Here is a 21,682-nt window from a genome sequence, read left to right as displayed (position 1 = left end):
TTGTCCTGCATGTAAAACGGTGTGTGTTGCTGAAGACTAACACTGTGCATTACCCTGAACACACCACCGCCACTGTGCAGCATGGTGGTGGACGTATCATACTGAGGGGATGCTATTCTTAACCAGGGATCTGAGAACATGGTCAGAGTGGATATGAAGATGGATGGAAACCTGAGTGTTGATGTGGCTGAATTCAAAGCCATGTCACAATTTAATTAAAAAAAAATGTTGAAACCATCTTTGGTTTTCCTCCCACGTCATAATAATGCACTACGTCCTGTTGGTCTATCATAAAATCCTACAAAGCAGTGTGTGTGGTTGTAACGTGAAAAAAAAAATGGGGAAAAAAGTACAAGATGCATTAACACAAACTGTGTTTGTTATTGTAAGACAATATTTTTTTCTCTGGAAGCAACATAAAAGTCTTGAAGCCTAGAGAGTCCAGTTTACTTTATTACATCAGAAAACGGTCACACAGTCACAGGAGGAGAAGAAAAGCAAGTAAGAGTTACCATTGGGGGTCAGTCACTAATGCAAAAACAAGACATATTGTAGTTAAACAGTCTTGCCTCCAGCGCGGCGCTCCTTTTGTTTCATCCACCTCCGCAGTTGTCTAAATACAGCAGACAGTTGTTTGGGTCGAAGCCACTGATCTTGATGAACGACACTGTTACCGATCATTTACCACAGCTTAATTTACCACATATTATATTGCAACATCTTGTAAAAAGCACACATGTAGCTTTATGAGCGCACAGTCAGATAATTGGTTTAATAATGCATCATGAAATCAAAAACCATTAACCACAAGAGTGATTTAAATGAGGGATGAAAAGTAAATATCTACGTGTCGCAGTGCAGCTTCCTGGTGGATGGTTCTCTCCGCTGTGATAAACTAATCTGAATGGGATCAACATCACACATCATAAGACACCATAAAAATTGGACTTAGTGCCAACAAATCTATGGAGGCTGTACATTTTATATGGCAATTACTGTCTGCTATATTCAGACTTGTTTTTGTTGATGTCATTGTTTTAAAATTAAAAAAAAAAAATACAAAAAATGCTGTCAGTCAGAGAGAGAGAGAGAGGGAGAGAGGGAGAGAGGCTTTAGATCAGGAGAAGCAGCAGAAAAACCTTGAAGCTTGGCCACTGTTTCATTTGTTCTGCTACCCAACTTCGCTTATAACATTAATCATTTGCTTACTTGCACAGCAGAAAGCTGGCCAGATTATGAGAAATCGAAGAAATGTGTTTAATAAGATTACCAAATCATTAAAATGCTGTCCTTATTACTCCTGGCAGGGACGTAGGACGTGGGGAGTCATGTGACCCATCAGCCTTCTTTGCTAATTGAGGACACGTGGGGCTATGTAGGTCAGGTTCTCGCCGATCGATACTGCTGCACCCCTTTATTCCTGCTGAAAAAAATAGTTTTATTTTTATTACCCTGGATCCTGGATGCTCTGCGGTAGATTAGCTGTCTCCTTTGCTTCGTTACCAGTCCCAGTTTCCTCCCACACAACCTTTTATATCCTTTGAGCAGTTCGCTGACTCTGTGTTGCACAAATACAGGAGTTCAGAGGCTCTCTCGGTGTACACAGCTCACCGGTGGTGGGAGTGAGTCTGGGGGCAAGGCAGCACAGGCTCGGAGGGGAGGGCAGCCATTAGGCCCGGGTGGTACAAGGCTGGTCCCGAACCTCCCAGCCCCTGAGTGGAGGGCTCCATGCCCACGTTGTGGTGCAGCGACAGGTGGGCATGGCACTGATCCAGCACTGACTGCTCACACCTGTACAGAGCCAGGGGATTCAGCTGCCGTGGTATCTGGACAGAACAGAAAGCAGGAAATAGAAAGGATAGGGAAAAAAACCCATAGCGTCACATATAAGGCTTCCAAAAACAGCCTGAGAAGCCTCCATGCCAACATTTATCAGCTCTCAGAATATTAAGAATTGGCTTAATTTACATCATGCTGTCAAGGCATAGCTCCGTCATTAATGGAGACTTGGCCGGTGATGCAGCGTTGTGCCCCAAGACCTGAAATCTGTGCCGCTCAAACACCCACTTTGAGCTGGAATGATTTATATGCAAGATGAAAGCCTTAAGCAAGAGTGCACACATATTTTCTGCCCTCCTTTAAATGGAGTCAAGGCTCCATTTAGGAGAGACTGCTTATTACATTACAAGCACTTCGCTGATTCAAAGCCCCGTGTTCATTTTAAATGCTAGTGTGGTCCGAATGATGTCAATTAAAGAGAACAAAGCTGCATCATGGCTTGTGTAATACAGATATTAATAGATTAATGCATATTAATGCGTTCACACAAACTATGGATGCACCCGTACATTGCAGAATGAACAAAGCAGCAAAATGCAAAAACATTCAACCTCTCAGATTGGATTTTTACTGAACCCAGCAGGAGACACAGAAGGATAAATACATACGGTGTACTGTGTCAGGAGAACAAGACTTATTGTGGTATGCTCATAAGCATACCACAAATGCTTATGAGATCACGAATGGCTTTTGGGAGATCCCTCAGTAGTTTTGCCAGATTTCCATTTCCATTTCCATTTTTTTTCCTTTGAGATTTCACAAACAATTTTCAATATCCCAGGTTACTTGTTAAGCTTCTGGAAAAGTTTTGCTAGATCCTGCACAATTTTGCATCCAGAGCTTCAAGTTGCAAACCATGTGAAGGATCTCCACCAGAAATATGTGACTTTCCCCCTAAAAAAGCAAATATGACTAAGCTCCATGAATGGAAGCTTTCTCCAGCTCTTATGCTTTCCCAAGGTCTTGTGAGAACGGGTGCTTTTTGCCAGATTTTGCAAATGTTTGGAGGAACATCGTTCGTGAGATTCTGTCAAAGTTTCGCAACGTTTCTTGCATTGAATGACTTTTTAAGATCTCGCAAAAGTTTTACGAGACTCTGGAGAGTCTCCGGCAGAAACGCTTAGCATTCATTTCCATTTACCAACAGTAGTTTCTCGCATTCTCATCTGAGATCTCACCCACGTTTGCAGATTTCGTTTCCCTTTTCCATATCATACCATCTTTATTTATAAACTGCTTGAAAACAGCCAACGGCTGAAACAAAGTGCCGTACATGGCTACAAACTAAAACACATCCATTTAAAAAACAAGAATAAAGGATAATGCATAAAAACACTTAAAAGACACAACAAGACCAAGTTAAAACAAAAACTAAGTCTCACTAGTGGTAAAAGCCAAAGAATAATAGTAAGTTTGAAGCTGTGTTTAAAAGGTATGCAGTGAAGGAGCCTCTCTTATGTGCAGGGGCAGGTTATTCCATAATTGTGTACCAACAATAGAAAAGGCCCTGCCTCCTCTGAGCTTCCTCTTAGACTTCGGTACGTCAAGGAGATGAAGTTCAACTGATCCAAGGGGCCGAGAGGGCGAGTCGGGATGAAGAAGCTCAGAGGTACAGCAGGGCAAGGTCATTTCAACACTTAAAAAGGAAAATTAAAATTTTAAAAAGAACTCTAAAATACACAGGGAGCCAATGGAGTGAGGCCAGAATAGGGGTAATATGCTCTGTTTTTGGAGTACCTGTTTTGAACCAGCTGCAGGCGAGAGAGCAATCCAGACAGGATGATATAAAAGCATGGATCAACGTTTCAAGGAGTTGTCTTGAAATATTTAATTCAAGACAACTCCTTGAATTTAATTTATTTATTTTTTGCCAGTGGCCTTAAGTGCTAAAAATATGATCTAACAACTGCTCTGATGTGACCGTCTAATCTCCTGAAACTCCAAGAGCATCTAAACACAATTACAAGGTCGGCCTTCTATCACCTGAAGAACATTTCCAGGCTTAAAGGACTAATGTCTCAGCAGGATCTGAAAAAAACTAATCCATGCGTTTATTTTTAGTAGGATTGATTACTGCAACGGTGTTTTCACAGGTCTGCCTAAAAAGTGGATCAGACAGCTGCAGCTGATCCAGAACGCTGCTGCCCGTGTCCTCACTAAGACTAAGAAAGTAGAGCACATCACCCCAGTTCTAAAGTCCTTACACTGGCTCCCTGTATCTCAGAGAATAGACTTTAAAATACTTCTGTTAGTTTATAAATCCCTAAATGGCTTAGCATCTCAATACATTACAGACTTGTTATCAGTGTATCAACCCTACAGACCACTCAGATCTTCTGGCTCCAGTCTACTATGCATACCTAGAACCAGAACCAAACACGGAGAAGCAGCATTTTAGAAAAGTGTAAAAGTGCTGAAACCCTGAGTTCCTTTAAAATGTTAAAAACCTATTTTTTTTGGAGTTGGCTTTAAATGTTAATGTGGAAGTTTGTGGTCCAACTTGTCTTATACTGTATCTTACCTGCTGCTACCATTCCAATGTAATGTACTTGCCTCCGTAATCAATCTCAAAAGACCTTGGGATTTATTCAAATCTTTTAAAAATACCTGTCTCTGTAATACTTTTCTTTCCTGTGTTTTATCTTTGTTTGTTTATGTACAACACTTTGAATCGTCTTGTTACTGAAAAGTGCTTTATAAATAAACTTGCCTTGCCTAATCACTGTCTAACTTAAAGCCCAAATCAGTGACAGGTGGTTCAAAATTGCTGTTAAGGAGCAATAAGCAATTTTGTTATTTTAAATAGAAAGAACTAAAAAATTGTGATGTGAAGAACCTGTCGTCCCCTTCTCACGACAGGGGTAAAGGGGGCTGGATTGCAGCTGGAGCGGAGGTAGAGAAAGGCGTGGCTTGTGGCACATCTTGTTTTGGTCTACAGACAGTGCTTAACAGCCCACCTAGTGGTAAAATGTCCCTTATTGCTCCTTTACTGTCCCTTGTGGTACTTAGTAAATGTTGGTCCTTTCATTAAATCATGAAAACTTACAAAGGAGAATATCTTTCATTCACTTTTTAAAAAAGTTGTAGTTTTTTTAAGCTCCAGCCTTTTGTCCTGATCATATTTCCTGCTAGGATAAAACCGGTCATATACTGTGAGTCGTTGTGTGTAAAAGCAATAAGTTATGGACAGAACATCTATTATAAACTAATGTTCTAGTTGTTCATTCTATCGGATCAGGAAGGCTTTAGCAAAAACTGATTTGATATGAAATGCGCTTTATGACGGTTTGTCAAGAATTCACAGTCCTGTCACTTTTCAGAGCTCTGAATTTAAAAACCCCTCATTTTAAAGGTTACATTCTAGTCTTTCAGTAGCGGTGTCCCTCAGTTTATTCTCCTCTTTAATAAGAAGATTAGTGGAAAACACCATTGTCTAATTCAACGGCTGAACTTTGCACACTACTTGAGAGGACTTCATAAAAATTCATGAGCAACAATCCTTAGAATGCACAATGAGCTGGCTGAAGGAGGGACGGTCTGCATCTGGGAGTTCTTTGTGCAGATTGCCAGGGGAAAGGGTACACTGAGGACTTGTTTCTCCAATTATTTCTACAGAAGGAGTCAAACATGTGAGCAGAAGAGTTGATTTGGATCCAGGCCTCTTTTTTGTCTATACATGCAGCAGTAGCCGGCAGCGCATTAGCAACCTTTGCCTCCTCAACATTTTCTTCCTCCGTTTAACGTTTCTAATTGTGCCACAGACTGAAGCAAGTTACCCAGGCAATAAGGGGATGTGTTTGCCCATCAGTGCTAAGTTTTATAAACTAACATGGATCTTTAAATGTAATAAGAAAAGCATCCTTGGGGAGTTGAAGAGGTGTTATTATATGGATCTTCAGACTAAACAATATGAGCAGCCCAGACAGTTAAAAAGATTGTTGTTGGTTTTTTTTTAAACAAAGAGACCTCTGCATTTTCGGTCGATGTGCGTCACCAACAAGAGCATGTAAAAATGCTCGAGCTTGCCAGTTAATCTGTGCAGACCTTATATTCAAGCATATTTCACATTACCTTGGGATTGATTCAAACCTTTTAAAAAGGCTTGACATGAGCTGCCTCTCATTTTTTATCATTATGTTTGGTCCTGAATAGCTACATCAACATTTAAGATTATGTCTGCTATCTTGAATTTCAACTCAAAACCTTTTTTTAATTATCATTTCTTTCTACAAAAAGACAAATGAATGCACATGTTGTATTTATTTGACACACGCTGCTAAATTAAAAATGATGAAAGCATGAAGATAAACAAGCTGAAGGCATAGAAAACATATTTTTCAGTTGCAAGATCTGGTGAATAGCAATCGCTCTGCATCACCACCTCCTTCCCTCCCTCCTTCTCTCCCTCCTTCTCTCTCTTTCTCCTCAACCACTTTTGTCAGTTTCTACTTTTTGCAGCTCCTGGCTTGAACTGTCACCTACTTCAGCTTCTATAAAGTGCATCCTCAGCCCTTGCTTACCATGAAATAAATTGTAATTTCTGTTTCACGGGGTCTTTAATTTGTAGCAAGGTACTGCACAGTATTTTTCCTTTGACAGGTGCGGGTGGATTATATGCAGTTTCTCTCATAACTGTTGTTAAGCAGAACAAAAAACAGAGACATTTAAGCTCTTCTCACTTGCTTCCGATCAGCTCCATAAAGTCTCTCCTTATAATTCATTGCGTGAGTTTGTTAAAGGGAGTGATTCTGCAGAGGAAGACAGAACCATTTGTTGATTTGAAAATGTTTTTTTCACAAAGAGTGTTGCTGAGGGAGTTAGGTGTGACATGAGGTGGAAACTTGGATTTCGCACCTATGGTAGGAGTTGTTCTAATGGCCTTTACTTGATAATTTGCACTGTGCTGTATGTTTAAGCAGCACTGTCATCTAAAGACCCTAGCAATGCAGTGGGGAAATTGACACATGTGTGACTATTTTTACCTGTGGCAAGGATCTGCAATAAACCTTACAATGCATACATTACTGTTGTGCCATAACCTTGGACTGAAACTGTAGAAAAAATGTGCTGGAACATTGTTTTTCTTTTTCATTTATCTTGAATAAATGTAACTTAACCATTTTCTAATTCATAATTTACATTTTTAAAGGTATACAGCCACGTAATATGGTTATAAAAACGACCAAAAACCATTTGATCATGATAAAATACGGTTATATACGCCAAGCCTCCATCTTGATAGGGTTTTGATAGTCCTTTTTGAGCCAAAAGATAATTCGCTCTCGGGCGCGATTAACAAATATAAACAGATGTGGCGACATCTACCGACAGTGTCGCAGAACTATCATAATGCTGGTTTGATTAATTTATAAATCACTTGTAATTAATGCCGGACCCAGACTGACCCTCTGCAATGCCTCGTAGTAATGCGGCAGCTCAACGTGATTGCAGACCAACCATTATTAATTAAATACACCGACAGCAGCTTTAACAGCCTCACATCAGAACATTTGCTCATGTCAGTCAACTCTGCGGTCACATCTGAGCCTCGGCAGGTTTAGCGTCCGCTTCAGTGAACACCAATGGTCACACTGTATTCCCAGCGACATTCCAATCTTTTCCCTCTCAGAGTCATATTTATTTATTTTCCTGCGCTTTTTTTCACTGGATCTTGGACCTTTCTTCGTGGCTTTGCTGGGAGATGCTTACCTGACTCTGCCAGATAGATTTGCTCCGCATATCCATCTGGAAACCTTCCGTTGAAGTAACTTTGGGAAGGGGCGAAAATACTGGTTAGCTGATTGGCCTATGTTGGTGATAGACGGGCCAAATGAACCAATCAGATTCGTCATCGCTCGTAACAGAGCGACGACGAAAACACAACCACAAGCCAAGCTACTCTTGCTGCTGCAAGTAAAGGCTCGTTAGCTCAGCAAAGAAATACTCTGTAATTCCGATAAAACTTGCTCCATAGCCACGCTAACGCTAGTTTCATCGGCTGAAGCCGCCATGTTCTTTAGACTGAACTGACGCGCTTCTCGTTGCGTCACACCTCAACCCGCCTCAAAGCCAACGCTGATTGGACGTTCGTTTGGTGAACGGCTCCAAATTTTCTTTAACGGAGAGTAGCCAGACTGATCTGCGAGTGAAACCTTGAAAGCTCGCGAGATCAGGATGGTCTCACGAGGCTAGGGAGATGCTAATAGATGTTAGCGACTTCCTTGTTTTAACCCCTGCTGTGCATGCGCTAGACATACTTCCATTAAAAGCGTAAATAAGCACGAAAGGCTTTACTTACTAACAAAGCAAAAACAAAGCATAAAACACCAAAACAACAACTAATATGCCAGCAGAACATGATAATCTTTCATAAAACGTTGTATGCAACCTGAGTGAGCTACTGACGTATAGATTTTTTAAAAAGTCAAATAACATGGCTATGCACCTTTAAGTTAATCAAAGTGTTAAGGAACCTTTTAATGGTATTTCATAACTTCCTGTTTCTCTGTGGCACAAATGACATGAAGCTGGGGCCCATTTCTGTTGGGCCATCTCCATTAGAAAATGACAAAATAAAAAATCCATTCAAGTAAAGTAGAGATGTTTTAACTTGCCAGCATCTACCATCAGAGCAATAAATGAAGAGTTTTAAACAAAAGGTACTTTGACAAACAAAGGTGGAATGCGAAGTTTATCCTGCCGCCACACACAGAGAGAAGGAAGAAAAAGGGAATTAAAAAAAAATCTCCAAAGCTCAGTTTTAGAGAACTGCAGCATATAATTGTGTATGGGGGTCACCAAGTTTCCATAACGACCATTTCTTTTAAAGCTTTTGTACACTTGGTGCTGGTAAGAACTTGACATCAGATAAAGGGATCCACGAATGTCATATTAGTTTGTTTTTTTCAAAGGTGCATTTGAACTATTCTTTATTCTGGGGAGGATAAATGTTTTAACTCCAGTTATTTCTAAAAACGAGAACTGGATCCGGTCAAAGAACAAATGAACACGTTTTTAAATCATATATATAAAGTGCATTCTGCAGTATGCACAATTAAGACCAAAGTTATTTGTAACCCTGGCAGAATTAGATCATTTTCAGACAAGACATTTGTTTTTGATAGGAAATTAAATAAACATCTGTCAAAAGATAATAAAATAGAAATTATTTATCTGTTTCTATTTACAATCAATGAGAAAATGGCATGTCAGTGGCCTGTTCATCCTACCCTCACGTTCTGGTACAAAAGCATCTCTGTCATACACGCCTCCATGGCAGATCAGAGTCAGGAGTTGGAATCGCGAGCATTTGGAGCATTGATCAATAGCATTTGTTACACCTTTGAACATAAGCCCATGCTAACAATGATGCAGCTAACATCAACTGGACCCATTCTGTCCTCCACTGCCGAGGCAGTGGAGGACAGAATCTCTGACCTCTGGCCTGCTGGTTAAAAAAAAGCCTCGTTCAACCACGTTTAGCAAGGAGAGGAAGAAATCGTTCAAAAATCTCAAAAGACCAATCCGTGGCGAACCCACCAGTGTTGCCCTGGTCACTCTTTGTGTTTCAACATGTCATTTTCCCTCATCCTGACCATAGCCCCGCTTAACCCCCACCACTCTCCGACACCCCTATCCCCCACTTTGGTGGCCTTTTTCAAAACGTGGCTGGGGGCGGGGTTATGTTTTTACATTGGGGTGAGTTACTCTTTAAATGTGCTGTATAAATAAATTTTACATTTACATTGACCATGCCAGACAATATGTGCAGTTTTAGATATATGCTAACCCTGTTGAAAATGGATGGACTTTGCATAAAACCAATCAACAAACATAAAGGAACTCCAATGATCCTAGCAAGAAAAATTGTCTAATATCCAACCCGAATTATGCAGGAGCTTGTTCATGGCAACAAAATGTATCACATTTTAGTGGATGACGTGTTTAGATACATTTGAGCCTGGATGTAATTTTGAGAAAATTCACAATACCTTTAAGAAATTATGCACCCAGTTTGTGTTTTTGAAACTCAGTGAAGTTGTAATTTGTGTTATTAGGCATCATCCATCTATTGTCTACATAACTTTTTCATGTAGCAGGGAGATTGGCGCTATCTCCAGAAGTTATTGGACAAGAGAGGAGGTATAGTCTAAACACACACACACACACACACACACACACACACACACACACACACACACACACACACACACACACACACACACACACACACACACCTAATGGCCATTTAGAGAGACCATTTAACCTCACCTAACCTTTTTGGACTTTGAGAGAAAGCTGTAGTACCTAAAGAAAACTCATGCATGCACAGGGAGAACGTGCAGAAAGGTTTTAACTCAGGACCTTTTTGCTGCAACGCAGCAGTGCTACCCTACAAATGCCCAACATCTTCAAAAGCTTAAAATGAATATGAGCAAAGATTTGTGTTGCTGAAGAGTTTATGTAAACTGTACGTTTCTTCACAATAAATGAATCATCAAATCAAGAAGTAAAACGTAAAACATATAACCTGCTAGTAAAACCTATGGTTTAAACTAAAAGTATTGTATTGGTGAGCATTTTATGCAATCTAAAGAGACATATTGAATAAAGACAACATTTTAAGTTCTGGGAATTTACAAGGCCAAGGTAGAGCAGCTTTCTCCCCACTGTATGTTCAACTGAAGGCCTCTGTTTGCTACAAATGCGGAGTGGTCAAAGTTCAACTAGATTAAGCTTAGATTGCAGGGAGGTTACTAAGCTGTCACTAAGCCTTGTTCGACACAGCAACAAACTGCCATGGGACACCGCCCTCCTGCAGAAATAATGGGCATGAGAACACAGTGCGCTGGGTGTTATGTCGCCCAGGACCAAGTAACTTCTGCTTGCCTCTATAATGGTTCTAGTACACTGGAACCAGTAAGTGTGACCAAAAAAGAAGCAAATTCGGTGAAGTAAAAGAACTTTTAGCTAGACTCCCATTATTACTGTGCCAAAGGTAATATTACATACTGAGCCCCTAAACCCTTTGCAATATATTTTACATTTTGTCACATTACAACAGCAGTTGTAACAGTTCTATATATATGGAGGCTAAAAGTTTGGCCCATTATTCTTTGCAAAATAGTTGAGGCTCAGTAAGATCCAGAGCACCTGTTAACATTCATTTCAAAGATTTGTTATGGTTTCTCAAGTGGATTTAGGTCTGGACTTTGACTGGGTCATTCTACCTGTGATGTGTTGAATGCCCCAGGCACAAGTATTTTCACTCCCCAATTAAGTTTTTTTTTTCCAGGACTGTTAATATTTAGCTCCAATTAATCTTCCTTGAGGATGTGCAGTTGGTTTTCTGCCACGGGTAGTGTTTTCATGTAGGCTAAAAACAATCCATCTGGCAACAACAGAGGATTTCTTTCAGTAATGGCTCTTTTTGCCACTCTCCCATAAAGATTAGATATGTTTAGTGTCTGACTAAAGGCTCTCCCAACAACAGATTCCTCCACCTGAGTTGATGATCTCTGCAGCTCCTTCAGATTCACCATGGCCGTCTTGCCTGCTTCTCTGATTAACTTGTTGATTACTATTCTCTAACCTCCTAACCCTTTAAAAAATTATATTTAAACTGAAATTAAGGAACATACACTGAATTTGTCACGTCTGGATGCAATTGGTAGCAAATGATTTCATTGAGACACATAGCTAAAAAAAAATCAATTAAGGCGATATGCCACTTTTCTGCTGGTATATTACATTAGATCCCAATGAAATACAACGAACTTGGTGGTTCTAATGTGACTAAATGTAAAAAAGTTCAAGAGGTATCAATACTTTTGCAAGGAAGTGCATATCTTAATTATACAAGGTTATTTTACAAATACAAATCTTTACTCGCTAATTCATATTAGACTACCAAGAAGGCTTAACTTAACTGTCACAGTGAATTTTGTTTAAATTGGTTAAAAAAAAAGTCTTACTAATCAGCGAGCATCAGCTTCCGCTGATGATTAAATAATGAAATGTCAAAGCCATTACTTTGTTATCTTTCACCATAAGTGTGATAAAAGCTCAATACAGATGAACTACTGCATGAAAACCTGTCGTATTTAAAATGCTTCCTTCACGTTGTCAAAACAATTTCTTTAAATTCAAACAGAATATTCAGAGTGACTATTAAACTGTTCTCCCTGCCTCATGTCTGCAGTGCAGAAGCAGTAAACTCAAGCAGGATCAGTTTCATGTCTCAGTTTAGAAGAGAGGAATAAAAGCCTTTTTGGCATACAAAACTGAGAGAGCGTTCAAGTTTAATCAGGAATATTGGGGAGAAGCTGGCTGTTATGCTTGGAGCTCTTAAAGAGGTGACTCACTGGCTAGCCCAAATTGGATATCTGCCAACATATCTGCACAGAACTGGATGCTTCATGAAGTTGGATACTGCAGGTAGTACAGTCATCACCTTTCCACTGCTTTAGTGGATCAGGAAATCTTCTCCAGACTGGATTTAAAATACAAGAATGGATAAATATAAAACAAATTTAAATATGTTGATTACTAAAGCTGTTTGAGAATAGTCTTGTTTCCTCCTGATAGGTGTCAGTTGTTGTTCAGTGAGTCACTGGATGCCATCCAAAGTGAAAGAGTAGGCATCTGGCATCAGCCTGATCTTGTCTTCGCTCTGTTAACTGTTAGCTTGACCTATTTTCACTGAAGTGAATTTTAAGAGAGAAAAATACACAGCAAGTCCTGAATAAACCTGCTACTCGTTGATGCTGCACCTTCTGATACTGGATTGTTGAATTTGGATATTATGTTTTTACCGCTTGTAATAACAACTCCACACTATTTTTGTATTCCCTTTCTCACCATTCTCTCATATAAAATAGCTCATTGTTTATCAGGATAACTACATTACTCTGAAGTGCAAATAAACTATCCAACAGGTTGAGGAACTTAAACTGAAGAAAATGTATTCATATTAAAAATAAATTTCATTTAATCTCCTTTTCATGTTATTTTAAGCTCCGGATTGTAGGGTACTAAACTACTTTAGTAAACCATCTCATTTGCAGCTAACTTGATTGTAGCTGTTAGGCATGTCAGTACAAAGTAATTTCCACCTTTTATTTTTAATATTCTTCAAACTAGTAGCTATGGAATTGCATCAGTCTGATTTCTTAACTCGTTCTGGGCAAATTATTAGTCCCAGTTCTTTTGAATATTTAATATGCAAAAATTTTCCAATTTAAATTCCAAAGCATAAAAGCTCTTTTTGATATAGTACATCAGGCACCTTAATCAGAAATTTTAATCAATTGTGATTTGTTATCTGATTTAATGTTCAATACTGACAGATGCTGGACAAAAATTTAGATTTTTAAAATGACAATACGCTCAAGTGGCTTTACTCAAAATTTTCACAAACCTACTCACTCTTGTCATTATACTCTTCATCTATTGTACCAACAGATGGCAAAGAGTGTGCACAAATTACTATACTTCTTCATTACTCTGTTTTTTCTGACTATTTTAAGACCCTCTAGCTGAATTTAATTAATTATTGAATGAATTGTACTGATTTGATGTGTATGTGAACTGTTTGTTATGTGCTTTGAAATAACATTTGATTTCCCTTAGATAAGATAAAATTAATCTGAATTCAATTGTTATTGCATCTCAATTCCTGTCAGCTTGCTAAATTAATTAATAACTAGGGTTCAACACCGATATTTTAGGCTACATTTATCTTTTAAAGGAAAATAAGTGTTGCTTAATTTCAGATGTGTGTTTTACAAGAGAAACAGTAGGACTTAGATAAGGTTTTTGAAGACATCCAAAGTACTTTTTCGGCAGCAGTGGAAAAGACAATGGTGTACGCTACTGTGGCACAGCACACAGCAATTAATTTTAATTTTCTCGCTGTTAGCTTTCGATCGCTAATGAAAGCGTTCACATAGGTGGTCCCCTGTCGCAATGTTGTGAATGTCGGTCAAGCTGCCACTAAACGATTCCCAATTAGGTGAAAGGCAGCTGCATCAAGCCAGCATGCCTCAGACTTGCACAGAAGATGTGAGCTCTCATTGGCATATTAACAACATCCTCCGCCTGAGCTGTGCTGCTGCTCTCTGTCAGCTGGATAATTCACTCAGTGGTCAATGTTGCGGCGAGGGAGCACAGACAAGCCTCTATTATCATGGCTGTCTGCTAGGCAACACACCCATGGATACAAAATGGCAATGTAAGAGCTACATAACCCCTCTCTCTGATTGTTGTTCGGAACAGATAGATTGAAAAATGATTTCTGGGTGCGTGACACAGACATGAAGCTGATAACAAGTGGACATTAATTAAGTAAGGTAAGATATGCTGTAGAGAAAACACGTGTGTTTTATCACTTGATATCAATTTGGAAGACAGAGACATTATATTCATGATATTTGAAAGTTAACTCATTCATCAAAATCATATAAAAAACTAAGACTACCAAGCATCTTTTCCATTGTTCACCTCAGAAAGTTAATTAATTTCTATTTAAACGAGAGCACACTCTAAATTAAATAAAGTAGTTAATCAGAGCAGACTCTGTGGTCTATAAACAGGAAAACGTCTTCCTAAACACTTGCCGGTAGTGTCTTAAATCAATTTTTTTTTTTTAGATATATTCATTTCTAGTCCAAAATGGCCATCTACAATCTACACAGGGCTTTATAGAAATCTCTTCAGGTTTTAAATGCAGCTGATATCAAAAACACAAAATACTTTGGTGATAGAAGCGGTAATGCCAGGTGCAACTGAATATTGATTAAACAATTTATGACAAACATCTATGAGTCACTATTTCTCTTTCTGGTCTGCCTCATACCACTCTCTAAATCTCTTAGCTTGTGGGAGGAATAGACTGAAAATGCAGATCAGAAGGTTAGTCCTAGCATCTCTAACAGACATCAAGAAAACTGAGAGGAAACTTTTCACAATCTTGGATTTATTTCTTCTTTTTAGTCACTCCTACTGCAACTTTAATGTGCTTCTTTTGCAAAGTGACATGTACCCCTATCATTTTGAAAATACACTTTTACTTGATCATTCTGGAAGCTTAAATTATATCCATTACTCTATAAGTGCCTAGACTTTTCCAGTGAGCTTGTTGACAATACATCTAAACAATGCTTGAATGGTGCACTGATGTCTAGACTATTTGGTTTTCAAGTGAATTATTTTTCAACATCTAACACAATAAAAAGTCTAAATGTGAACCTTTTATAGCCAAGATTGACTAGTGTACAAAAGAACTCCAAGAAAAGTTTGTGACCCTTTGGTTACTCCTCCTCTACGTTTCTAACAAAACTATCAGACGATTCTGGTCTATTTCTCTCTGAGTTAATGTTTGTTATGTGGGTATCAGCAGAGTGCACATACCCGTAATGCATGTGCAGACTCAGAGTATCGATTTTTTTCTTCACTTTGTGCTTATCTGTAACCTGACCCTAGCCAAATGAATTTCGCTCCGCCTAGCTCCACTCATCCATCTGGAACAGATCCATAGGAATGGCGTTTCAGAGGGCTGGGCCTTATCAAAAATCCTTGCATATGATTGGATAAGCCACTTGTCTGTCATCTTTATCGACGTGCTATTTCAACCACTCACACCGAAGCCAACCCGTGACGCTGATGAGAGCGACGCAGGAAAAAACAAAACAGAACAGCCAACAAAAGCCTTCAGAGCCGTTCTCTGATATTCTTTTAATGAAACAATATTAGGTAGATTGGACAACACGGAAGAAATAGCAGCATCAATGTTAACGCTTGCTTTCTCGATGCGAGCCGCCATTGTTGTCTGAATCAAAACAGTCTCACAGTAGCTTCTCCACTACGTCACATCTATGAAACTCGAGCCCTGCGTCCTGATTGGCTAGACAATAAAATTGGTTGAAGAAATCACTCTCTATGAAAGATGTCCCAGATGGATGTGAGTGAAGCTAGGCGGAGCTAAGCGGAACGAAATTCATCTGGCTCGTCAGGTTAGCTTATCTGTATATGTGAAAATCATAATAGTAATAATAATAATAATAATAATAATAATAATAATAATAATAATAATAATAATAATAATATAACAGCAAAAACAACAATAATAATAATATTAATACATTTTATTTTAAAATGCACCAACTTAAAAGGGTTATTCAGAGTCATACGTGCCACCTATACTTTCAACTCTAAGCACATATTTTGCATCTTTAACTTAATCAAGAATGTTGTTGTTGTTTTGTTTTTTTTACAAACTTTACCAATCTGCACTGGAAGCAAGTATAACATATTCCAGGTAAGGCAAAGAGAAGAATATTTTCCTGGTGGAGTTGAATTGAGCCTGTCAGCTAAATGCACATTGTATCCTTTTTAAACACCCTAGCTTACCTCCTAACAAGACATCAATTGAAGGTTAATGGGACTGACTTGTGATACCACAGGTAGTGTGTATTTGTCCAGGATTGTGAAAAAGGTTTAAGGTTTTTGTTATTCACATCTTTGCAATCACAATGTGTTTCTGTGGTAGCTTGTAACAAGTATGTACAGGAAGATTCAACCTAAAATTAATTCTTTCCAAAAGGCCTTCAAATGTAGACTCAACCCAGCCAACAAAATTTTTGTTAACCTAACCAGTAAAATATGAATAATAACATGAAAAATATATATATTTAAAAATGGTCCACCAATTATTTTATAAAGTATTTTCATGACCCAAAAGTAGAGATGCCAAAAGAGAATTTTGAGGATTATTTATATATAAGTATTTATATATAAATTTGGCCTAATGATACAAATTTAGCCAATTCTGATTTGTTCTTAAAGTGAGAAGTGTGTAACTAATTAGGCTTTTAATTAGAAAAAAATAAAGTACCATATTTGGCAGACTATAAGCCACACTTAAAATCCTTAAATTTTATCAAAAATTCATGGTACGCCTTATACAGTATATGATTACTGTACTTGTGCTTACTGACCGATTTTATGTTGTACCATGTGCTCAAAAATTTGTTCAATTGTGTAACTACAACTTTGGTAAGCAATGAAGCCACTCCGCTCATTGGACATTCAGAGCATTACGGTGCACTGTGTCACTACCTGATCAGACCCCTGAGCTGTCATACAAGACTGGCTGACTGTAATGTCAAAATTAGAAGTGCATTCATGTAATGGCCCCCACATACTCTGGTGTCCTCCACTCCGCGGAGGTTCACGCATACTCGAGCCTAACTCAAGGCAGACTCCGCGTGGACATCGCGCATACTGGTACGTGCAGAGCTAAATTTTTACGACCGCATACATGGTGTCACACAATAAACTGCTCGGTGGTAAAAAGTCTTTACATCAAACTGTTTTAAATGTGACACCGAGCTTGATACACTGAGCTGCTCCAAGAAGGCGGTCGCAAGGACGCGCGGCATCACAGTCCTTCTCTGTTCTCACTGACAGGTGGGAGCCTGCTAGAAAAGAAACGTCTCTAGGTGATCAGCTAGCTAAGAAATATAGGCAATAGTACGCTTGACTAGGAAGGGTCAAGCTCACAGTATGTGCACAGTAAGCCCGAGTATGTGGGAGCCTTTGAGCAGCCGACGCCCGCATTATGTAACTACTCTGTCCTCCCGACAGAAACGGATGGCTCTCTCTTTCAGGAGAGAGCTGTGTACGTCAAGGGGCGGAGTGATATTACACACTTAGTGTTGGTGCACCCACTGGGAGGCGCCATTTTCTTCGCCATCTGTCTTCTATATGAAGACGTGCTGTCGGTTGAGGAGGAATAGAAAACTAGCAAAGAGTAGATCATTCTATTAGCCATTTTCTGTTGAAATGGAGGACCATCCATGCTCTTTGCCCAGCAAGAGGTAAGAGAAAGTAACCAAGAAAAGAAAAAGAAGTAATAACTAGGAGAAAACGAAAGTCTATATCATCGCTACTATTATTACCAGGAGGAAATAATTCATGAGGGAATGGGGATTTAAAACTAGGTTGCAGCTTTCTGCCGGACAGGTAAGTTAATTCAACATAACAGTGAGGTTTATTTTTGCTGTTATGTTAGAAACAGGGCAGTGTAGAGAAGCGCCTACTCTGTCGTCCTAGCAGAGACGGCTTATTTGTTGTGTCTCTCTCTCTCCACTGGGGCTTTATTTAATTAATTTACGTCCAAAATTCTTGCTACACCAGGAAGATTCTGGTTTAAAGTAATCCTTTAATTGATCCAACATGTTTCAAATAAAAGTTTCATTTTAACCTTTTGGAGTGAACACATTCCTCACTAGAACTTGATAGAAAATCTGTGGAGGAGGCTAAAGATTAAGGTGATGGCAAAGGTGCCCCCCAGCCACAAAGACTCGCAGTTCATCACCAAGAATAAATTGTTCAAATACAAAAACATATCCATAGATGGTCAGCAGTTTTAAGAAGGGTTTGTTTCTTAAAAGGGTAAGAATAATTTTTGCCATGGCATTTTATTTCAATTGTAAAAAGAAAAAAAACTTTTAAATGTACTCTCCTTTTGCATTCTTAGATTATCTTCTAGAGATGTTTGTCTCATTTGCTATCTGAACCAAACCTGTAGGTTGAATAAAAATTATTTAAAATCTATTCTGCCTAGGATACTGATAATCTTGTGCATTAGTGTGTAAATAAAATGCTGTTATGTTTTTATATTGGACAAACCAATAAAACCAGAATTAGCTCATTAATTGTTAATTTCTTATATATTAATTAAGTCATTCATTCATTCATTATATTAGAAGCAGAATTAGATCAACAAGGTCGAGCTCTTGGGATCTGTTTCAGTAATTAAAATAAATACCAAGGCAGTAAGGCCTGTATAAGCTATGAACATTAGAAAAGATGAAAACATTAGTTAAAAATAGATGAAAGCAATACATTGACTGTTGATGCTGTTTTTATTGTACCCCCATTACACTAGGAATTTGTATAAATGCTTTTATGCTTAACTGATTGTCAGAGTCATAAGTCTCTTCCATCCTCAAGAGTATCTCACAAAGGAACTACATTCCTCGCGTTTTTGTAAATATTTTAATATTCCTTTTCATGTGGCAGCACTGAAGACATGACACTTTAATACAAGATAAAGTAGTCAGTGTACAGCTTGTATAATTGTATGAATTTGTTGTCTCTTCAAATAAACTCTGTACACAGACATTAATGTCTGTGTACCAAGAGACTCTTTTGCAACAAAAGAGTCTCTTGGTACACAGACATTAGTGTCTAAACTACTTGCAACAAAAGAGTGTGCACCCTTAACCACAAACGTCCAAATTGTTTCTGGCCACTATTATTTTCCAACACTTTCTTAAGTCTCTTGGGCCTGGAGTTTACTAGAGCTTCACAGTTTCCCACCACAGTCCTTTTATACTCCTCCATGACAACATCACTGAGCTGGTCAATGTTAGAAACCTTGACCTCCTCCACCTTTTATTTTAGGACGCCCATCAGATGCTCAATAGGGTTTAGGTCTGGATACATGCTTACCTACAATGAGAGGGTCAGAGCAATGACACCAAATTTAACACAGCTGCTCCCCATTCTCACCTCAGGCCTTGTAACATTAACCAGTTACATGATACTGGAGAGGGAAATGGCTTTGCAGGAGTAATTTGGACATTTTCACTTGTACTCATTGTACTCACTTTTGTTACAAGTGGTTAAGATATAAATTGCTTTGTGATGTGTTATTTTGAGGAGACAGTAAAGTTCGAGTTATTCAAGCTGTACACTGTACACAAATTGTAGTTTTGTAACTTATTACACCACTGATGTAATACTTAATTGGGAGAGAAAATAGCCAAGTTTGAGTCCTCTTCCCACAGTAACAGCAACCACTCTGTAATGTTGGATTTTTGAATTTCCAGATGACCAGATCAAGACTCACCGAGATAAAATAACAAACAAACAAACATCTGATTCTTGTCACCAGCCAATTTCTTGGCGGATCTCTACTTTCAAGACAGCCAAAGTCTGGAAATAAACTTCAGAATATCTGGAGAACTATTGACAAAGACCACAAAGATTAAAAAGAAGTCTTTCTCCCTGAAAGCAAAAATGTATAAAATAAGGGATAACTTAAGACTTCACAGTATCAAAGGTATGTTGAGTATGCATTATATCAACAACAAGAAAAGTACTTAAAGCTATAGTAATCCTGGTCAGAAACACAAGTTCTTATCTATTGGTTGTCACACATGCCAATTATTTTGACGCACTCATGTAAGGCCAGTGTGCGTGCACGTTCCTTGTTAGTTTCTGCTTGCTGGTTGTGCATGCACACTTTTAGTGTTTATGTATCCAGTTAGCTTTGGTGTTAGCTGTTCATTGTAGCTCTGCTGCTCTCATATTATACTATGAACCTGGCTGAGAGTTGCAAGAAGCAAAGTTTACGAGAAGAAGAGGAAGGACTCAGCAGAAAGAAATAAGATCAGAGTGGATTTGGGAGATTTTTTTCACACGTTCCCCCTGAAGAGTGGAAGAGCAAGGTAAGATGGTCTTAGTTATACAAAAATGGACTTGGGGAAACTTCTGGAAAAATCGCCGACCCAGCTTTAAGTGACCTGCATGAGTTTGAGTGCAATGTGAGATCCTTCAAAAAGACCTAATTCACCTATTCTTCCCTTTCTTCATCACCTTTTTATACAGCAGCCTTCATATTTCCCGGCCAGGTGGTCACATAATTTATGTATCCTATTTTCTTCCTAGGTACTTGCCTAATGCCAAAATAAACAACCAGATGGACAATCTAATCAATAATTACATGCACCAAGATAAAATAATAAACATAATCTAGCAAAGTGAATGGGCAAAGAGACAATCCTTTCTGAAGATGATATTCAATAACTTACACAGCATGATTCACACAAGACGGCAGGATGTTTCCATCTCCTTCGGGGTTTCGGGGAAAATAATAAAATGGAAAATAAAAACTGACATCCATCTGAGATGCTACTGAAAGTTGTATGAATTAATAGAGTGAGTGCTAAAATTTTAGAAAGATCATCTTTTGCTGACTTTAATATTCACATTGTAATTACATTTCTATGTGAAAAGCATTTCAGATTCGTCAAAATAACCATAATCCTTCAGATGTGCGGATTTATCTCCTCCTAATGCTGTTCATCCCATTTTCTGCTCATCAATGTTGGCAATGCAAGCTAGGATTTGCTGTTATTTACTAGATGGACAGTCTATGAGTCACTGCGTGGTCTTTTCTGATCTGTGCAGATACAGGTAACCTGAGTACGCAGGCCAGGAAATATAGATGTTACACTCAGCATAGACTTGCAATTCATTGTTTGGTTCATTCTCTCTCATCAACTGTTTTTCTCTCCCCTTTACACTCCCACACACCTTTTTCCTAAGAGCACACATAACCCCTCACACAGTATGTGCTGCTGCCGCTTGTCAAACACAGCCATTAAAAACTTCTGTTCCAGGAAAACGAAAAAAAAAAATGTTGCTCATAAGGTCAGGGGTGTTTACTTGGAAACTGCATGTTAGACACAGTGGGATACCCTTTACATTTTATACATAAGGTTTTTGTTAATTAATGCAACGCTGACAGGCGGCACACAAATAAATGAGTTTTTCATTCTGTAAGATGTGTTCTATTGGGGTCTAATTACTGTAGCAGTGGTTGCCCAAAATAATACATTTAAATTCATCAACATTGATCTAACTGATTAAACACATCTATGCGTTCTCCCTCTACATATCATTATAAGATTATTCTAGTTTTTGGAACATCTTTTTACCATTATTATTATTAAGATTATGAATATTATTATTTCTTTACTATGGAATATTT

At 38.5% G+C, this 21,682-nt stretch overlaps 1 protein-coding gene across 3 annotated transcripts in view; it reads right to left on the bottom strand.

The window, feature by feature from the left end:
- Nucleotides 1–435: 435 nt before the first annotated feature.
- The window catches only part of LOC105915383 (leucine-rich repeat transmembrane neuronal protein 4), a 95,736-nt gene continuing 74,489 nt past the window's right edge, over nucleotides 436–21,682 (bottom strand). For 2 of the 3 annotated variants that reach the window (XM_021308929.2, XM_012849474.3), the window contains exon 3: nucleotides 436–1,826. In XM_021308929.2, coding sequence (XP_021164604.1) covers nucleotides 1,608–1,826 — 219 coding nt within the window. In that variant the 3' untranslated portion in view covers nucleotides 436–1,607. The remainder of the gene's footprint in view (nucleotides 1,827–21,682) is intronic. The other variant, XM_012849475.3, reaches the window with a different exon arrangement.

Source organism: Fundulus heteroclitus, chromosome 12 (assembly GCF_011125445.2).
Source record: "Fundulus heteroclitus isolate FHET01 chromosome 12, MU-UCD_Fhet_4.1, whole genome shotgun sequence".
In the NCBI taxonomy this organism is placed as follows: domain Eukaryota; kingdom Metazoa; phylum Chordata; class Actinopteri; order Cyprinodontiformes; family Fundulidae; genus Fundulus; species Fundulus heteroclitus.
This window is presented reverse-complemented; position numbering and strand designations above follow the sequence as displayed.